The sequence below is a fragment of the Salvelinus alpinus genome, chromosome 31, assembly GCF_045679555.1.
Source record: "Salvelinus alpinus chromosome 31, SLU_Salpinus.1, whole genome shotgun sequence".
Classification (NCBI taxonomy): domain Eukaryota; kingdom Metazoa; phylum Chordata; class Actinopteri; order Salmoniformes; family Salmonidae; genus Salvelinus; species Salvelinus alpinus.
The window spans coordinates 26,232,405-26,252,404 of NC_092116.1; the positions used below are offsets into that span (position 1 = coordinate 26,232,405).

At 46.4% G+C, this 20,000-nt stretch overlaps 1 protein-coding gene across 3 annotated transcripts in view; it reads right to left on the minus strand.

The window, feature by feature from the left end:
- LOC139561867 (NHS-like protein 2) overlaps positions 1 to 20,000 on the minus strand; it is a 160,955-nt gene that overhangs the window by 55,654 nt on the left and 85,301 nt on the right. Inside the window, exon 1 of one of the 3 annotated variants that reach the window (XM_071379212.1) lies at positions 4,315 to 4,673. The exons of the other annotated variants lie outside the window; for them this stretch is intronic. Within the exon in view, the coding sequence (XP_071235313.1) occupies positions 4,315 to 4,348 (34 nt within the window). The 5' untranslated portion in view covers positions 4,349 to 4,673. Of the gene's footprint in view, positions 1 to 4,314; positions 4,674 to 20,000 lie in introns of those variants that run through there. 3 annotated transcript variants of the gene reach the window in all.

Sequence of the window (20,000 nt, forward strand, 5' to 3'; positions counted from 1 at the left end):
AATAAGGCTATAACGTAGCAAAATGTGGAAAAAGTCAAGGTGTCTGAATACTTTCTGAATGCACTGTTCAATGTCTCTAGGGTTACGTCCTGACAGATAGAAAACATGGAGTTTTGAATGACTGTGAGAACATCAACAGGTTTAGGAATGGTATGCATCAACATCTATCTATCTCTCTCTCTCTCTCGCTCTCTCTATCTCTCTCTCTGTGATAACCACCAGATTAGACCTCTGTCTCTCTCAGTCCCACGTAACAACAAGGCAATAGAAACATCAACATTCACGAGGCTGAGAATAGTAATAGTGTCGAAGGGAGGGAACGAGTGAGAACGAAAGAAAGAAATGCAGTTTTTTGTTTTCTGTGGCGAACAGAAAGGAAAGTAGGAGGGGTTTACTTTGCAGAGAGCTATGTGTGTGTGTGTGTGTGTGTGTGTGTGTGTGTGTGTGTGTGTGTGTGTGTGTGTGTGTGTGTGTGTGTGTGTGTGTGTGTGTGTGTGTGTGTGTGTGTGTGTGTGTGTGTGTGTGTGTGTGTGTGTGTGTGTGTGTGTGTGTGTGTGTGTGTGTTTTTGTGTGTGTGTGTGTGTGTGTGTGGTGAGACTGACATTAACACGTCTTGGGTTCCATCCTGCCTCTGTCTGCTCCTAGAGACACTATTATTTAGGCTCCCGAGTGGCGCAGGGGACTAAGACACTGCATCGCAGTGCTAGAGGCATTACTACAGACCCGGGTTCGATCCCGAGTGTCTGTGTCGCGACCGGGAGACTCATGAGGGGGCGCACAATTGGCCCAGTGTGGTCCAGGTTAGGGTTTGGCCGGCCAGGATGCCCTTGTCCCAATCACGCTCTAGCGACTCCTTGTGGTGGGCCGGGCCCCTGCAAGCTGACTCCGGTCACCAATTGTACGGTGTTTCCTCCGACACATTAGTGTGGCTGGCTTCCTGAATAATCGAGCAGTGTGTCAAGAAGCGGTGCAGATTGGCAGGGTCGTGTTTCAGAGGATGCATGGCTCTCGACCTTCACCTCTCCCAAGTCCATACGGGAGTTGCAGCGATGGGACAAGACTGTAACTACCAATTTGATATCATGAAAAAGGGGTTAAAAAGTACACAGATAGAGTAGAGTAATGGAGATAGTAGAGGTAGAGAAGAGAAAACAGTAGAGAGAGAAACCTGGGGGACGGGAGGAGGAAGAAAGAGAGAGAGGTCTATCTTTTCTTTCTATTTACACAAAGTAACACAAACTATCCATCAGGAAGTCTCCATCATCGCCCACTTGACCCACTGCCAGACCTGATGCGTTTGTTTTGGCTCCACTTCCTAGTTGTATTCTGCTTTGACACAACGACATAGGGTTAAGTGCCTTGCTCAAGGGAACATGTGTCCTATTAGACATAATCACTGTGTGCCCCCCCCCCAACCCTCTTTTTACGCTGCTGCTACTCTGTTTATCATATATGCATAGTCACTTTAACTATACATTCATGTACATACTACCTCAATTGGGCCGACCAACCAGTGCTCCCGCACATTGGCTAACCGGGCTATCTGCATTGTGTCCCACCCACCACCCCCTCTTTTACGCTGCTGCTACTCTCTGTTCATCATATATGCATAGTCACTTTAACCATATCTACATGTACATACTACCTCAAACTTCTGTATGTGTAATGTTTACTGTTAATTTTTATTGTTTATTTCACTTTTGTATATTATCTACCTCACTTGCTTTGGCAATGTTAACACATGTTTCCCATGCCAATAAAGCCCCTTGAATTGAATTTAATTGAGAGAGAGAGAGAGAGACAGATAGAGAAGCCAGGGGAAGCCACGAGGGACCTCAGAAAGAAGATGGAGGAAGAGGTCTGGTTACACTGACAAAGCCACAACATAGGAGTGTCACGTGGACGTCAGAGCCACACGAACTGAATTCACCTCCTCCTATGCACTTCTCTCATCCCCCTCTCTCTCCATCCTCGTCTCTCTCCATCCCCCTCTCACTCCATCCTCCTCTCTCTCCATCCTCCTCTCTCTCCATCCTCGTCTCTCTCCCACCCCCTCTCTCTCTAGCCTCCTCTCTCTCCATCCTCCTCTCTCTCCATCCGCCTTTCTCTCCATCCGCCTCTCTCTCCATCCCCCTCTCTCTCCATCCCCCTCTCTCCATCCTCCTCTCTCTCCATCCTCCTCTCATCCCCCTCTCTCTCCATCCTCCTCTCTCTCCATCTTCCTCTCTCTCCATCCCCCTCTCTCTCTATCCTCCTCTCTCCATCCTCCTCTCTCTCATCCCCCTCTCTCAGCCCCCTGTCTCTCTATCTTTGTCTCTCTCCATCCCCCTCTCTCTCCATCCCCCTTTCTCTCCATTCTCATCTCTCTCCATCCTCCTCTCTCTCTATCCTCCTCTCCCTCCATCCCCCTCTCTCTCTCCATTCTCCTCTCTCTCCATCCTCCTCTCTCTCATCCTCCTCTCTCAGCCCCCTGTCTCTCTATCTTTGTCTCTCTCCATCCCCCTCTCTCTCATCCTCCTCTCTCTCCATCCCCCTCTCTCTCCATTCTCCTCTCTCTCCATCCCCCTCTCACTCATCCTCCTCTCTCTCCATTCTCCTCTCTCTCCATCCTCCTCTCTCTCATCCTCCTCTCTCTCCATCCTCCTCTCTCTCATCCTCCTCTCTCTCCATTCTCCTCTCTCTCCATCCCCCTCTCTCTTATCCTCCTCTCTCTCATCCTCCTCTCTCAGCCCCCTGTCTCTCCATCCTCCTCTCTCTCAGCCCCCTGTCTCTCCATCCCCTTTTCTCTCATCCTCCTCTCTCTCATCCTCCTCTCTCAGCCCCCTGTCTCTCCCTCCTCCTCTCTCTCATCCTCCTCTCTCAGCCCCCTGTCTCTCCATCCTCCTCTCTCTCATCCTCCTCTCTCAGCCCCCTGTCTCTCCATCCTCCTCTCTCTCATCCTCCTCTCTCAGCCCCCTGTCTCTCCATCCTCCTCTCTCTCATCCTCCTCTCTCAGCCCCCTGTCTCTCCATCCTCCTCTCTCTCATCCTCCTCTCTCAGCCCCCTGTCTCTCCATCCTCCTCTCTCTCATCCTCCTCTCTCAGCCCCCTGTCTCTCCCTCCTCCTCTCTCAGCCCCCTGTCTCTCCATCCTCCTCTCTCTCATCCTCCTCTCTCAGCCTCCTGTCTCTCCATCCTCCTCTCTCAGCCCCCTGTCTCTCCGTCCTCCTCTCTCAGCCCCCTGTCTCTCTATCTTTGTCTCATTCCTCTTTTCTTCAGCAACATCATATCTGTCACGCTAAGGAGGAGAGGAGGGAAAGGAGGCTGGATTTAGAAACTCGTTGGTATAAAAATTATATGAGCCTTAATTTCTCCTCCATTTATTTCCATAATTACCACAAAGGGAGAGAGAGAGACGGGGAACTTCAGGATGTGTGCGTGCGTTTGTGTGTGCGCGCGTTTGTGTGTGTGTGCGCGTCCGTGTGTGTGTGTGTATAAGCCACACTAGTTGTACTCCTGGCACATTGTTCACAGTGCAGTATGACATGGTGAACGCTGAGCCTGTGGTCTGTGGTTCTATACTATACTATACTTACAGTTTGCAGAATGATTCCATAATGGCTGGGGTCTAATGGAATGTTCTAATGTACTGTTGGAATGTGATGGTGGAAAACAAACCCACACTGTTACTCATCCAAGGGTCTAAACAGCGCCGTGTGTGTGTGTGTGTGTGTGTGTGTGTGTGTGTGTGTGTGTGTGTGTGTGTGTGTGTGTGTGTGTGTGTGTGTGTGTGTGTGTGTGTGTGTGTGTGTGTGTGTGTGTGTGTGTGTGTGTGTGTGTGTGTGGTAGTTAATGACCCCAGCTGAACCCAGGTTACCAAAACACGTGTGTTTAAGATGCCAAGGTGAGAGATACAAACTACAGAGTGTATTCCCTCATCATACAGAGTCCTTCAACACACACACACACACACACACACACACACACACACACACACACACACACACACACACACACACACACACACACACACACACACACACACACACACACACACACACACACACACACAGAGACAGACAGACAGACAGACAGACAGACAGACAGACAGACAGACAGACAGACAGACAGACAGGCAGACAGACAGACAGACAGGCAGGCAGGCAGACAGACATATATGCAGACAGACACACACACAGACAGACAGACAGACAGACAAACATATGTCTGCTGATTTTGAATAAGCTAACATTCCTAAGCTTTTCTTATCGTGAAACATACCCTACTCCTCCTGCTAGGATGCTCCAAGCTCCAAATACCAAAATTCCCAGCCTTACCTGACCTTGTCCGCAAAACTTCCAGCTTCTCCATGTCCACTGCCAGTGGGAATGGGAAGAGAGAGAGAAAAAAAGAAAGAAAGAGAGAGAGACGCCCCAGACTCTGAGGTAAGTATTGTGAGTCATTAACTGACTGAAACTGGGAGTGTGTCAGCAAGAACGAAGGAGAGATAGAGGGAGAGAGAGAGAGGGAGAGAGCAAGCGAGCGAGGGAGAGAGCACGAGAGATAGAGAGAGAGATAGAGACAGAGAGAGAGAGAGAGAGAGAGAGAGAGAGAGAGAGAGAGAGAGAGAGAGAGAGAGAGAGAGAGAGAGAGAGAGAGAGAGAGAGAGAGAGAGAGAGAGGGAGAGAGAGAGAGAGAGACAGAGAGAGAGAGGGGGAGAGTGAGACAGAGAGAGAGGGAGAGAGAGAGAAAGCCTCTTGAATTGAATTGAGAAAGCGTGAGAGTGCATGAGAGAGAGCACGAGAGAGCGCGAGAGAGAGAGAGAGAGAGAGAGAGAGAGAGAGAGAGAGAGAGAGAGAGAGAGAGAGAGAGAGAGATTCTCCTCTAATACGTCAAGCGGAGAAAGAGAAGAAGTTAATGGTAATGGCTATATTCACACCCTCCCCTCCTGTCTCCCCCTCTCTTTCCCCATCCTAACCCCTTCCCTCCCCTCCTGTCTCCCCCTCTCTTCCCCCATCCTACCCCCTTCCCTCCCCTCCTCCTCCTCCTCCTCAGCGCTGCTCTTCTCTTCCTCTCAAACCGTTTCCTGTTTCCTGAGGTGACAGATAACTGGCCAATAGGGAGTTTGGGACTGATAGGACCCAGGGCCAGAGGGGTGTGTGTGTGTGTGTGTGTGTGTGTGTGTGTGTGTGTGTGTGTGTGTGTGTGTGTGTGTGTGTGTGTGTGTGTGTGTGTGTGTGTGTGTGTGTGTGTGTTCAAGTTTTATTGTCACATGCACAAGTACAGTGAAAGCTATACAGAATATACAGTATATACACTTCATGTCCAAAAGTATGTGGACACCGAACATCTGGCCATTAATATGGAGTTGGTCCCCCCCTTTGCTGCTGTAACAGCCTCCACTCTTCTGAGACGGCTTGATGTGGAAGGCTTTCCTATAGATACTGGAACATTGCTGCGGGGACTTGCTTCCCTTCAGCCACAAGAGGATTAGTGAGGTCGGGTACTGATGTTGTGCGATTAGACCTGGCTCGCAATTGGCGTTTCAATTCATCCCAAAGGTGTTCGATGGGGTTGAGGTCAGGGCTCTGTGCAGGTCAGTCAAGTTCTTCCACACCGATCTCGATGAACCTTTTCTGTATGGACCTGGCTTTGTGCAAGGGGGCATTGTCATGCTGATACAGGAAAGGGCCTTCCCCAAACTGTTGCCACGAAGTTGGAAGCACAGAATCGTCTAGAATGTCATTGTATGCTGTAGCGTTAAGATTTCCCTTTACTGGAACTAAGTGGCCCAAACCATGAAAAATAGCCCCAGATCATAATTCCTCCTCCACCAAACTTTACAGTTGGCACTATGCATTGGGGCAGGTAGTGTTCTCCTGGCATCCGTCAAACCCACATTAATCCGTTGGACTGCCAGATGGTGAAGTGTGATTCATCACTCCAAAGAACGTGTTTCCACTGCTCCAGAGTCCAATGGTGGCGAGCTTTACACCACTCCAGCCAACGCTTGGCATTGCCATGGTGATCTTGGGCTTGTGTGCGACCGCTTGGCCATAGAAAGCCATTTCATGAAGCTCCCGACAAACAGTTCTAGCAGGGCAGAAATTTGACAAACTGACTTGTTGTGAAGGTGGCATCCTATGACGGTGCCACGTTGAAAGTCACTGAGCTCTTCAGTAAGGCCATTCTAATGCCAATGTTTGTCTATGGAGATTGCATGGCTGTGTGCTCGTTTTATGACACCTGTCAGCAACGGGTGTGTCTGAAATAGCCAAATCAACAAATTTGAAGGGGTGTCCACATACTTTTGTATATATATATATATATAATAAGGAAAACATGAGAAATAGGAAATAAGAGAGGAAGCAGGATACAGGATTAGAGCCAGTAGCAAATGTACCATGTGGTTACTCTCCTATAACATCCGGCGCCGACACGAGATGGCCGCCTCGCTTCGCGTTCCTTGGAAAATATGCAGTATTTTGTTTTTTTATGTGTTATTTCTTACATCGGTACCCCAGGTAATCTTAGGTTTCATTACATACAGTCGGGAGGAACTACTGAATATACGATTAACGTCAACTCATCATCGTTCCTACCAGGAATATGACTTTCCCGAAACGGATCCAGTGTTTTGCCTTCCACCCAATACAATGGATCTGATCCCAGCCGGCGACCCTGTGCGACGCCGTAAAAGGGGCAAACGAGGCGGTCTCCTGGTCAGGCTTCGGAGACGGGCACATCGCGCTCCACTCCCTAGCATACTACTCGCCAATGTCCAGTCTCTTGACAATAAGGTTGATGAAATCCGAGCACGGGTAGCATTCCAGAGAGACATCAGGGATTGCAACGTGCTCTGCTTCACGGAAACATGGCTAACTCAAGAGACGCTAACGGAGTCGGTGCAGCCAGCTGGTTTCTTCATGCATCGCGCCGACAGAAACAAACATCTTTCTGGTAAGAAGAGGGGCGGGGGGGTATGCCTTATGATTAACGAGACGTGGTGTGATCATCATAACAACACACAGGAACTCAAGTCATTCTGTTCACCTGATCTAGAACTCCTCACAATCAAATGTCGACCGCATTATCTACCAAGAGAATTCTCTTCAATTATAATCACAGCCGTATATATTCCCCCCCAAGCAGACACATCGATGGCCCTGAACGAACTTTATCTGACTCTTTGTAAACTGGAAACCACACACCCTGAGGCTGCATTCATCGTAGCTGGGGATTTTAACAAGGCTAATCTAAAAACAAAACTCCCTAAATTCTATCAGCATATCGATTGTGCTACCAGGGCTGGAAAAACCCTAGATCATTGTTATACTAATTTCCAAGACGCATATAAGGCCCTCCCCCGCCCCCCTTTCGGAAAAGCTGACCACGACTCCATTTTGTTGATTCCAGCCTACAAACAGAAACTAAAACAACAAGCTCCCGCGCTCAGGTCTGTTCAACGCTGGTCCGACCAATCTGATTCCACGCTTCAAGACTGCTTCGATCACGCGGATTGGAATATGTTCCGCATTGCGTCCAACAACAATATTGACGAATATGCTGATTCGGTGAGCGAGTTCATTAGGAAGTGCATTGACGATGTCGTACCCACAGCAACGATTAAAACATTCCCAAACCAGAAACCGTGGATTGACGGCAGCATTCGCGTGAAACTGAAAGCGCGAACCACTGCTTTTAACCAGGGCAAGATGACCGGAAGCATGACCGAATACAAACAGTGTAGCTATTCTCTCCGCAAGGCAATCAAACAGGCTAAGTCCCAGTACAGAGACAAAATCGAGTCGCAATTCAACAGCTCAGACACAAGAGGTATGTGGCGGGGTCTACAGTCAATCACGGATTACAAAAAGAAAACCAGCCCCGTCGCGGACCAGGATGTCTTGCTCCCAGACAGGCTAAACAACTTTTTTGCCCGCTTTGAGGACAATACAGTGCCACTGACACGGCCCCCTACCAAAACCTGCGGGCTCTCCTTCACTGCAGCCGAGGTGAGTAAAACATTTAAACGTGTTAACCCTCGCAAGGCTGCAGGCCCAGACGGCATTCCCAGCCGCGTCCTCAGAGCATGCGCAGACCAGCTGGCTGGTGTGTTTACGGACATATTCAATCAATCCTTATCCCAGTCTGCTGTTCCCACATGCTTCAAGAGGGCCACCATTGTTCCTGTTCCCAAGAAAGCTAAGGTAACTGAGCTAAACGACTACCGCCCCGTAGCACTCACTTCCGTCATCATGAAGTGCTTTGAGAGACTAGTCAAGGACCATATCACCTCCACCCTACCGGACACCCTAGACCCACTCCAATTTGCTTACCGACCCAATAGGTCCACAGACGACGCAATCGCAACCACACTGCACACTGCCCTAACCCATCTGGACAAGAGGAATACCCATGTGAGAATGCTGTTCATCGATTACAGCTCAGCATTTAACACCATAGTACCCTCCAAACTCGTCATCAAGCTCGAGACCCTGGGTCTCGACCCCGCCCTGTGCAACTGGGTCCTGGACTTCCTGACGGGCCGCCCCCAGGTGGTGAGGGTAGGTAACAACATCTCCACCCCGCTGATCCTCAACACTGGGGCCCCACAAGGGTGCGTTCTGAGCCCTCTCCTGTACTCCCTGTTCACCCACGACTGCGTGGCCATGCACGCCTCCAACTCAATCATCAAGTTTGCGGATGACACTACAGTGGTAGGCTTGATTACCAACAACGACGAGACGGCCTACAGGGAGGAGGTGAGGGCCCTCGGAGTGTGGTGTCAGGAAAATAACCTCACACTCAACGTCAACAAAACAAAGGAGATGATTGTGGACTTCAGGAAACAGCAGAGGGAGCACCCCCCTATCCACATCGACGGGTCAGTAGTGGAGAAGGTGGAAAGTTTTAAGTTCCTCGGTGTACACATCACGGACAAACTGAATTGGTCCACCCACACAGACAGCGTCGTGAAGAAGGCGCAGCAGCGCCTCTTCAACCTCAGGAGGCTGAAGAAATTCGGCTTGTCACCAAAAGCACTCACAAACTTCTACAGATGCACAATCGAGAGCATCCTGTCGGGCTGTATCACCGCCTGGTACGGCAACTGCTCCGCCCACAACCGTAAGGCTCTCCAGAGGGTAGTGAGGTCTGCAGAACGCATCACCGGGGGCAAACTACCTGCCCTCCAGGACACCTACACCACCCGATGTCACAGGAAGGCCATAAAGATCATCAAGGACAACAACCACCCAAGCCACTGCCTGTTCACCCCGCTATCATCCAGAAGGCGAGGTCAGTACAGGTGCATCAAAGCAGGGACCGAGAGACTGAAAAACAGCTTCTATCTCAAGGCCATCAGACTGTTAAACAGCCACCACTAACATTTAGCGGCCGCTGCCAACATACTGACTCAACTCCAGCCACTTCAAAAATGGGAATTGATGGAAACTATGTAAAAATGTACCACTAGCCACTTTAAACAATGCCACTTAATATAATGTTTACATACCCTACATTACCCATCTCATATGTATATACTGTACTCTATATCATCTACTGCATCTTGCCATCTTTATGTAATACATGTACCACTAGCCACTTTAAACTATGCCACTTTATGTTTACATACCCTACAGTACTCATCTCATATGTATATACCGTACTCTATACCATCTACTGCATCTTGCCTATGCCGTTCTGTACCACCACTCATTCATATATCTTTATGTACATATTCTTTATCCCTTTACACTTGTGTGTGTATAAGGTAGTAGTTGTGGAATTGTTAGGTTAGATTACTTGTTGGTTATTACTGCATTGTCGGAACTAGAAGCACAAGCATTTCGCTACACTCGCATTAACATCTGCTAACCATGTGTATGTGACTAATAAAATTTGATTTGATTTGATTTGATTTAGATACAGTAAGTACTTGTAGGATTAGGAGAAAGTGGCTGGTAGCAGCACCAACAATACTAACAATAGGTGGATATACATGTAAACAGGGCTGAAAAGTGACTGTGTGTGTGTGTGTGTGTGTGTGTGTGTGTGTGTGTGTGTGTGTGTGTGTGTGTGTGTGTGTGTGTGTGTGTGTGTGTGTGTGTGTGTGTGTGTGTGTGTGTGTGTGTGTGTGTGTGTGTGTGTGTGCGCGCGCGCGTGTGTGTGTGTGTGTGTGTGTGTGTGTGTGTGTGTGTGTGTGTGTGTGTGTGTGTGTGTGTGTGTGTGTGTGTGCGTGCGTGCGTGCGTGCGTGCGTGCGTGCGTGCGTGCACGCACATGTTCACAAAACATGTTCACTGATGGGAGCGTTGGGAAAAACTTCACCACCCAAATTAACAAATGCTAAATTTGTGTTTGAGTTCAATGTGACATTCCTCTCTGAAGCTACAACCATCACTTAGTACACAGCCAACACCTAACACACGTCCGAGCAATCAGTAGCAAATCAACTATGTTGTCTGTACGAGGCGCTATGTGGCAGCCCAAAAATAGGGTTTGGCTGTCAAGTATATGTTATATGAGGCTTAAGACTTGGTCAGGATGGAAAAATATAACAGAAAATTAAGACTTCAGAATATCAGTGAATTGGAAAATCATTGGGAAAATGCTGGAAGACTCTGTTAAAAACAACTATTCAACAGAGAGAGAATTTAAGTTAAAAACAAATAGACTGGAAGTTAACAACCTGTTGTTGACGTTAGAGCAGAATTCGTTATGCAGAGAGTACGATAAACATATTATTTTAAAGGGGAGCCTAGCCCCTTAGTGGTGCTACAGTTCACATGGCCGTGTTGAGGAATCTACACCGTCAACACGGTCCTGTTGAGGAAACTACACCATCAACACGGCCCTGTTGAGGAAACTACACCACCAACACAGCTGATCGGATCTTCTATTAAGGGACTGATATCTGATCTTACGTTGCCCAAACTCTCTCAAGAAGAAACCGTTTTATTAGAGTAAACTGTCACTTTATCTGAACTGAAAGCTGCTCGTTTAAATCAGAAGAAAGATTATACGCCTGGTATTGATGGAATACCTCCTGAACTCATTCTCAACTGTTGGGATGAGTTAAGACCAGTTATTCTTGACTTGCTTAACATTGCTGTTGAAAAAGGACAATTACACAGAGACATCAACACAGCTATTATATCCCTAACCCCTAAGAAAGGAAAACACCTCACAAACTGTGCTAATTTTCGGCCAGTCAGTTTAATCGGAACAGAAATGTACACGTGTGCCAAAGTTGTAGCCATGCGCCTAGAGAAAGTTATTAAAGAAGCTCATACATCCTGATCAAACAGGGTTTATTAGGGTCGTCAGGAAGCCCATAACGTGCTCCGCCTGTTCCATGTGGTTGCTGAGGCTTCCGGTCTTGATAACCCAACGTGTGATGTGTTATCATTAGATGCAGAGAACGCCTCTGACCGCTTAGTGGGGGAATATTTATGGCTTGTTCTTGAACATTTTTGGTGTTGGGGCTAGATTTATACATGTGATCCACACCATGTATGTGAATCTTTCTTCTATTATATCTACAGGCACTACCCATTCTAATCCATTTACTATACAACCAGGATGTAAACCTACAGGCACTACCCATTCTAATACATTTACTATACAACCAGGATGTAAACCTACAGGCACTACCCATTCTAATCCATTTACTATACAACCAGGATGTAAACCTACAGGCACTACCCATTCTAATCCATTTACTATACAACCAGGATGTATATCTACAGGCACTACCCATTCTAATCCATTTACTATACAACCAGGATGTATATCTACAGGCACTACCCATTCTAATCCATTTACTATACAACCAGGATGTATATCTACAGGCACTACCCATTCTAATCCATTTACTATATAACCAGGATGTAAACCTACAGGCACTACCGATTCTAATCCATTTACTATACAACCAGGATGTATATCTACAGGCACTACCCATTCTAATACATTTACTATACAACCAGGATGTAAACCTACAGGCACTACCCATTCTAATACATTTACTATACAACCAGGATGTAAACCTACAGGCACTACCCATTCTAATCCATTTACTATACAACCAGGATGTAAACCTACAGGCACTACCCATTCTAATCCATTTACTATACAACCAGGATGTATATCTACAGGCACTACCCATTCTAATCCATTTACTATACAACCAGGATGTAAACCTACAGGCACTATAGGTATACATCCTGGATAGGAACATTAGCCTGCTGGTCTTACTGGGTCGATAGGAACATTAGCCTGCTGGTCTTACTGAGTGGATAGGAACATTAGCCTGCTGGCCTTACTGGGTCAATATGAACATTAGCCTGCTGGTCTTACTGAGTGGATAGGAACATTAGCCTGCTGGTCTTACTGGGTGGATAGGAATATTGTCCTGCTGGCCTTACTGGGTGGAAAGGAACATTAGCCTGCTGGTCTTACTGGGTGGATAGGAACATTAGTCTGCTGGTCTTACTGGGTGGATAGGAACATTAGCCTGCTGGCCTTACTGAGTCTATAGGAACATTAGCCTGCTGGCCTTACTGGGTGGATAGGAACATTAGCCTGCTGGTCTTACTGGGTCAATAGGAACATTAGTCTGCTGGCCTTACTGAGTGGATAGGAACATTAGCCTGCTGGCCTTACTGGGTGGATAGGAACATTATCCTGCTGGTCTTACTGAGTGGATAGGAACATTAGCCTGCTGGCCTTACTGGGTGGATAGGAACATTAGCCTGCTGGTCTTACTGGGTGGATAGGAACATTAGCCTGCTGGTCTTACTGGGTGGATAGGAACATTAGCCTGCTGGTCTTACTGGGTCGATAGGAACATTAGCCTGCTGGTCTTACTGGGTGGATAGGAACATTAGCCTGCTGGTCTTACTGAGTGGATAGGAACATTAGCCTGCTGGCCTTACTGGGTGGATAGGAACATTAGCCTGCTGGTCTTACTGGGTGGATAGGAACATTAGCCTGCTGGTCTTACTGGGTGGATAGGAACATTAGCCTGCTGGTCTTACTGGGTCGATAGGAACATTAGCCTGCTGGTCTTACTGGGTGGATAGGAACATTAGCCTGCTGCCCTTACTGGGTAGATAGGAACATTAGCCTGCTGGTCTTACTGGGTGGATAGGAACATTAGCCTGCTGGTCTTACTGGGTCGATAGGAACATTAGCCTGCTGGTCTTACTGGGTGGATAGGAACATTAGCCTGCTGGCCTTACTGGGTGGATAGGAACATTAGCCTGCTGGCCTTATTGAGTGGATAGGAACATTAGCCTGCTGGCCTTACTGGGTGGATAGGAACATTAGCCTGCTGGCCTTACTGGGTGGATAGGAACATTAGCCTGCTGGTCTTACTGGGTCGATAGGAACATTAGCCTGCTGGCCTTACTGGGTGGATAGGAACATTAGCCTGCTGGCCTTACTGGGTGGATAGGAACATTAGCCTGCTGGCCTTATTGAGTGGATAGGAACATTAGCCTGCTGGTCTTACTGGGTGGATAGGAACATTAGCCTGCTGGCCTTACTGGGTCAATAGGAACATTAGCCTGCTGGCCTTACTGAGTGGATAGGAACATTAGCCTGCTGGTCTTACTGAGTGGATAGGAACATTAGCCTGCTGGCCTTACTGAGTGGATAGGAACATTAGCCTGCTGGCCTTACTGGGTCTATAGGAACATTAGCCTGCTGGCCTTACTGGGTGGATAGGAACATTATCCTGCTGGTCTTACTGGGTGTATAGGAATATTAGCCCAAGCTATTTAGGAGGAATATCACACCTGGCACAAATGATTGTCTAGTTGTGTTTTTCCTGCTGAGGGGTGCCCTATACCTGCGCCCAGAGGGGAGTAGCTCAAAGTCTGGGTACCCTAACCATTTCTCAAAAGAAAGTCAAGTGCATGTTACTGAAAGTGGGTGACTCACGTTCTCCCCTTGCATACTAAGTCAAGCAAAACAAACTTAAATTAGTGCCTACCTTGACAGACTTGGCTTGGGTCTAAAATTATTTTGTGAGCCTTGCGGAGGGTCCTGACCTTAAAGATCTCATCCAGGCCTGTCTGTTTGTCTCCAAGTACCTTGCTTGCTGTGGTGATAATCCTTCTCAGCATATTTCTCTGGCTGACAGTGGCATTGCCAAACCAACAAACAATACAAAAAGTTAAAATACTCTCAATGAAAGATTTGTAAAAGAGAGTCAGTATAGTACAGTCTACATTAAAATGTTCCAGCTTTTTGAGAAAGTACAGTCTCTGTTGGCTCTTTGTAGATCAGGTCTGTACATTTACTCCACTGAAGCTTATTGTCCAAGAGGACACCCATGTATTTGTATTCCTCTACAATCTCTATGTTCTGACCTCTGATAGATGTTGCAGAGGTAGGTGTTGTACACTTCCTGAAGTCTATGCACATCTCTTTGGTCTTGTTGGTATTGAGGACCAAGTGTGATTCCTCACACCACTCTACAAAGTCATCTAGGACTGGGCCATGATGTTCCTCGTCATCATGCAACAGGCTGATCAAGGCAGTGTCATCAGCGACCTTAACAAGGTGTCTGTCAGGATGGGAACTAGTACAACTATTAGTGTACAAGATGTACAGAAGTGGGGACAAAACACATCCCTGAGGAGAGCCTGTGTTGGTGTTGTGTATGTCCGACACGTGGGGACCTATTTTGACTCGCTGTGAGCGTTGGCTCAGGAAGTTCAACAGCCACAAAACCAGCCCCCCATCTAAGGTGAAGTCCCGAATGAGTCTCTGTGCCAGAATGTAAGGCTGGATGGTGTTGAAGGCAGAAGAAAAGTCAACAAACAGAACCCTGACATGGGATTTGGCACCCTCTAGATGTCTATAGACCATGTTAAGGAGAGTACACCCTCTAGATGTCTATAGACCATGTTAAGGAGGGGAAGAATGGCATCATCAACTCCTCTGCTAGGCTGATAGGCAAACTGAAATGGGTCGAGAAGCTTCTGGTTGACGCTGAGAATATGACTTTTCACTAGTTTCTCAAGGCATTTCATTACTAAGGATGTCAAGGCGACATTCAGCACAGAGGGATTAGATAAATGGTAGTCATTCAGCACAGAGGGATTAGATGCTTTAGGAATTTGTATAATTATTGAGTTTTTCCACAAAACTGGCACGTGTTGCTGGTCGAGTGAGGATTGGAAAATGTCTGTAAAAACACCAGCCAATTGTTCAGCGCAGTGCTTTAACACATGTCTACTTATTTTGTCTATTTACCATATAACCACAATGTATATCTACAGGCACTACCCATTCTAATACATTTACTATACAACCAGGATGTAAACCTACAGGCACTACCCATTCTAATCCATTTACTATATAACCAGGATGTAAACCTACAGGCACTACCCATTCTAATCCATTTACTATACAACCAGGATGTAAACCTACAGGCACTACCCATTCTAATCCATTTACTATACAACCAGGATGTATATCTACAGGCACTACCCATTCTAATCCATTTACTATATAACCAGGATGTAAACCTACAGGCACTACCCATTCTAATCCATTTACTATACAACCAGGATGTATATCTACAGGCACTACCCATTCTAATCCATTTACTATACAACCAGCATGTAAACATACAGGCACTACCCATTCTAATCTATTTACTATATAACCAGGATGTAAACCTACAGGCACTACCCATTCTAATCTATTTACTATACAACCAGGATATAAACAAGGTTGTTCCGCCTCCTCAATGATATTTTCTCTCTCTCTCTTGAAACGCTGGCACAAATTCTACGTCAAAATTCGGCCTCCTCACATATCAAAATCAAACACACTGAACAAGCAATTTCTCTGTATGCAGATGACATACTGCTGCTCTACCTCGCAAATCAGAAATCCCTCCAGCCAATCATGTCTGTTTTCACAGCCTTCAGCTCTTGGTCTGGTTACAAGACCAACTGGTCTAACTCAGCTCTACTACTTCTTAATTCAGCTATGGGAAGAGAGCAACTACCACCCATGATCCCAGTGAAGAAACAAATCACCTACTTAGGCATAACCATATCCCCCTCTATTCACATCACTGGCATTACCATATCCCCCTCTATTCACACTACTGGCATTACCATATCCCCCTCTATTCACACTACTGGCATTACCATATCCCCCTCTATTCACACTACTGGCATTACCATATCCCCCTCTATTCACACTACTGGCATTACCATATCCCCCTCTATTCACATCACTGGCATTACCATATCCCCCTCTATTCACACTACTGGCATTACCATATCCCCCTCTAATCACACTACTGGCATTACCATATCCCCCTCTATTCACACTACTGGCATTACCATATCCCCCTCTAATCACACTACTGGCATTACCATATCCCCTCTATTCACACTACTGGCATTACCATATCCCTTCTATTCACACTACTGGCATTACCATATCCCCTCTATTCACACTACTGGCAGGAAGAACATTACCATATCCCCTCTATTCACAATACTGGCATTACCATATCCCATCTATTCACACTACTAGCATTACCATATCCCCTCTATTCACACTACTGGCATTACCATATCCCCTCTATTCACACTACTGGCATTACCATATCCCCTCTATTCACACTACTGGCATTACCATATCCCCTCTATTCACACTACTGGCATTACCATATCCCCCTCTATTCACACTACTGGCATTACCATATCCCCTCTATTCACACTACTGGCATTACCATATCCCCTCTATTCACACTACTGGCATTACCATATCCCCTCTATTCACACTACTGGCATTACCATATCCCCTCTATTCACAATACTGGCATTACCATATCCCCTCTATTCACACTACTGGAATTACCATATCCCCTCTATTCACACTACTGGCATTACCATATCCCCTCTATTCACACTACTGGCATTACCATATCCCCTCTATTCACACTACTGGCATTACCATATCCCATCTATTCACACTACTGGCATTACCATATCCCCTCTATTCACACTACTGGCATTACCATATCCCCTCTATTCACACTTCTGGCATTACCATATCCCCCTCTAATCACACTACTGGCATTACCATATCCCCTCTATTCACACTACTGGCAGGAAGAACATTACCATATCCCCCTCTATTCACACTACTGGCATTACCATATCCCCTCTATTCACACTACTGGCATTACCATATCCCCTCTATTCACACTACTGGCATTACCATATCCCCTCTATTCACACTACTGGCATTACCATATCCCCTCTATTCACACTACTGGCATTACCATATCCCCTCTATTCACACTACTGGCATTACCATATCCCCTCTATTCACACTTCTGGCATTACCATATCCCCCTCTAATCACACTACTGGCATTACCATATCCCCTCTATTCACACTACTGGCAGGAAGAACATTACCATATCCCCCTCTATTCACACTACTGGCATTACCATATCCCCTCTATTCACACTACTGGCATTACCATATCCCCTCTATTCACACTACTGGCATTACCATATCCCCTCTATTCACACTTCTGGCATTACCATATCCCCCTCTAATCACACTACTGGCATTACCATATCCCCTCTATTCACACTACTGGCAGGAAGAACATTACCATATCCCCCTCTATTCACACTACTGGCATTACCATATCCCCTCTATTCACACTACTGGCATTACCATATCCCCTCTATTCACACTACTGGCATTACCATATCCCCTCTATTCACACTACTGGCATTACCATATCACCTCTATTCACACTACTGGCATTACCATATCACCTCTATTCACACTACTGGCATTACCATATCCCCTCTATTCACACTACTGGCATTACCATATCCCCTCTATTCACACTACTGGCATTACCATATCCCCTCTATTCACACTACTGGCATTACCATATCCCCTCTATTCACACTACTGGCATTACCATATCCCCCTCTAATCACACTACTGTCATTACCATATCCCCTCTATTCACACTACTGGCATTACCATATCCCCTCTATTCACACTACTGGCATTACCATATCACCTCTATTCACACTACTGGCATTACCATATCCCCTCTATTCACACTACTGGCATTACCATATCACCTCTATTCACACTAATGGCATTACCATATCCCCCTCTATTCACACTACAGGCATTACCATATCCCCTCTATTCACACAACTGGCATTACCATATCCCCTCTATTCACACTACTGGCATTACCATATCCCCTCTATTCACACTACTGGCATTACCATATCCCCTCTATTCACACTACTGGCATTACCATATCCCCTCTATTCACACTACTGGCATTACCATATCCCCTCTATTCACACTACTGGCATTACCATACCCCCTCTATTCACACTACTGGCATTACCATATCCCCTCTATTCACACTACTGGCATTACCATATCCCCTCTATTCACACTACTGGCATTACCATATCCCCTCTATTCACACTACTGGCATTACCATATCCCCTCTATTCACACTACTGGCATTACCATATCCCCTCTATTCACACTACTGGCATTACCATATCCCCTCTATTCACAATACTGGCATTACCATATCCCCTCTATTCACACTACTGGCATTACCATATCCCCTCTATTCACACTACTGGCATTACCATATCCCCTCTATTCACACTTCTGGCATTACCATATCCCCCTCTAATCACACTACTGGCATTACCATATCCCCTCTATTCACACTACTGGCAGGAAGAACATTACCATATCCCCCTCTATTCACACTACTGGCATTACCATATCCCCTCTATTCACACTACTGGCATTACCATATCCCCTATATTCACACTACTGGCATTACCATATCCCCTCTATTCACACTACTGGCATTACCATATCACCTCTATTCACACTGCTGGCATTACCATATCACCTCTATTCACACTACTGGCATTACCATATCCCCTCTATTCACACTACTGGCATTACCATATCCCCTCTATTCACACTACTGGCACTACCATATCCCCTCTATTCACACTACTGGCATTACCATATCCCCTCTATTCACACTACTGGCATTACCATATCCCCCTCTAATCACACTACTGGCATTACCATATCCCCTCTATTCACACTACTGGCAGGAAGAACATTACCATATCCCCCTCTATTCACACTACTGGCATTACCATATCCCCTCTATTCACACTACTTGCATTACCATATCCCCTCTATTCACACTACTGGCATTACCATATCCCCTCTATTCACACTACTGGCATTACCATATCACCTCTATTCACACTACTGGCATTACCATATCCCCTCTATTCACACAACTGGCATTACCATATCACCTCTATTCACACTACTGGCATTACCATATCCCCTCTATTCACACTACTGGCATTACCATATCCCCTCTATTCACACTACTGGCATTACCATATCCCCTCTATTCACACTACTGGCATTACCATATCCCCTCTATTCACACTACTGGCATTACCATATCCCCTCTATTCACACTACTGGCATTACCATATCCCCTCTATTCACACTACTGGCATTACCATATCCCCTCTATTCACACTACTGGCATTACCATATCCCCTCTATTCACACTTCTGGCATTACCATATCCCCCTCTAATCACACTACTGGCATTACCATATCCCCTCTATTCACACTACTGGCAGGAAGAACATTACCATATCCCCCTCTATTCACACTACTGGCATTACCATATCCCCTCTATTCACACTACTGGCATTACCATATCCCCTATATTCACACTACTGGCATTACCATATCCCCTCTATTCACACTACTGGCATTACCATATCACCTCTATTCACACTGCTGGCATTACCATATCACCTCTATTCACACTACTGGCATTACCATATCCCCTCTATTCACACTACTGGCATTACCATATCCCCTCTATTCACACTACTGGCACTACCATATCCCCTCTATTCAC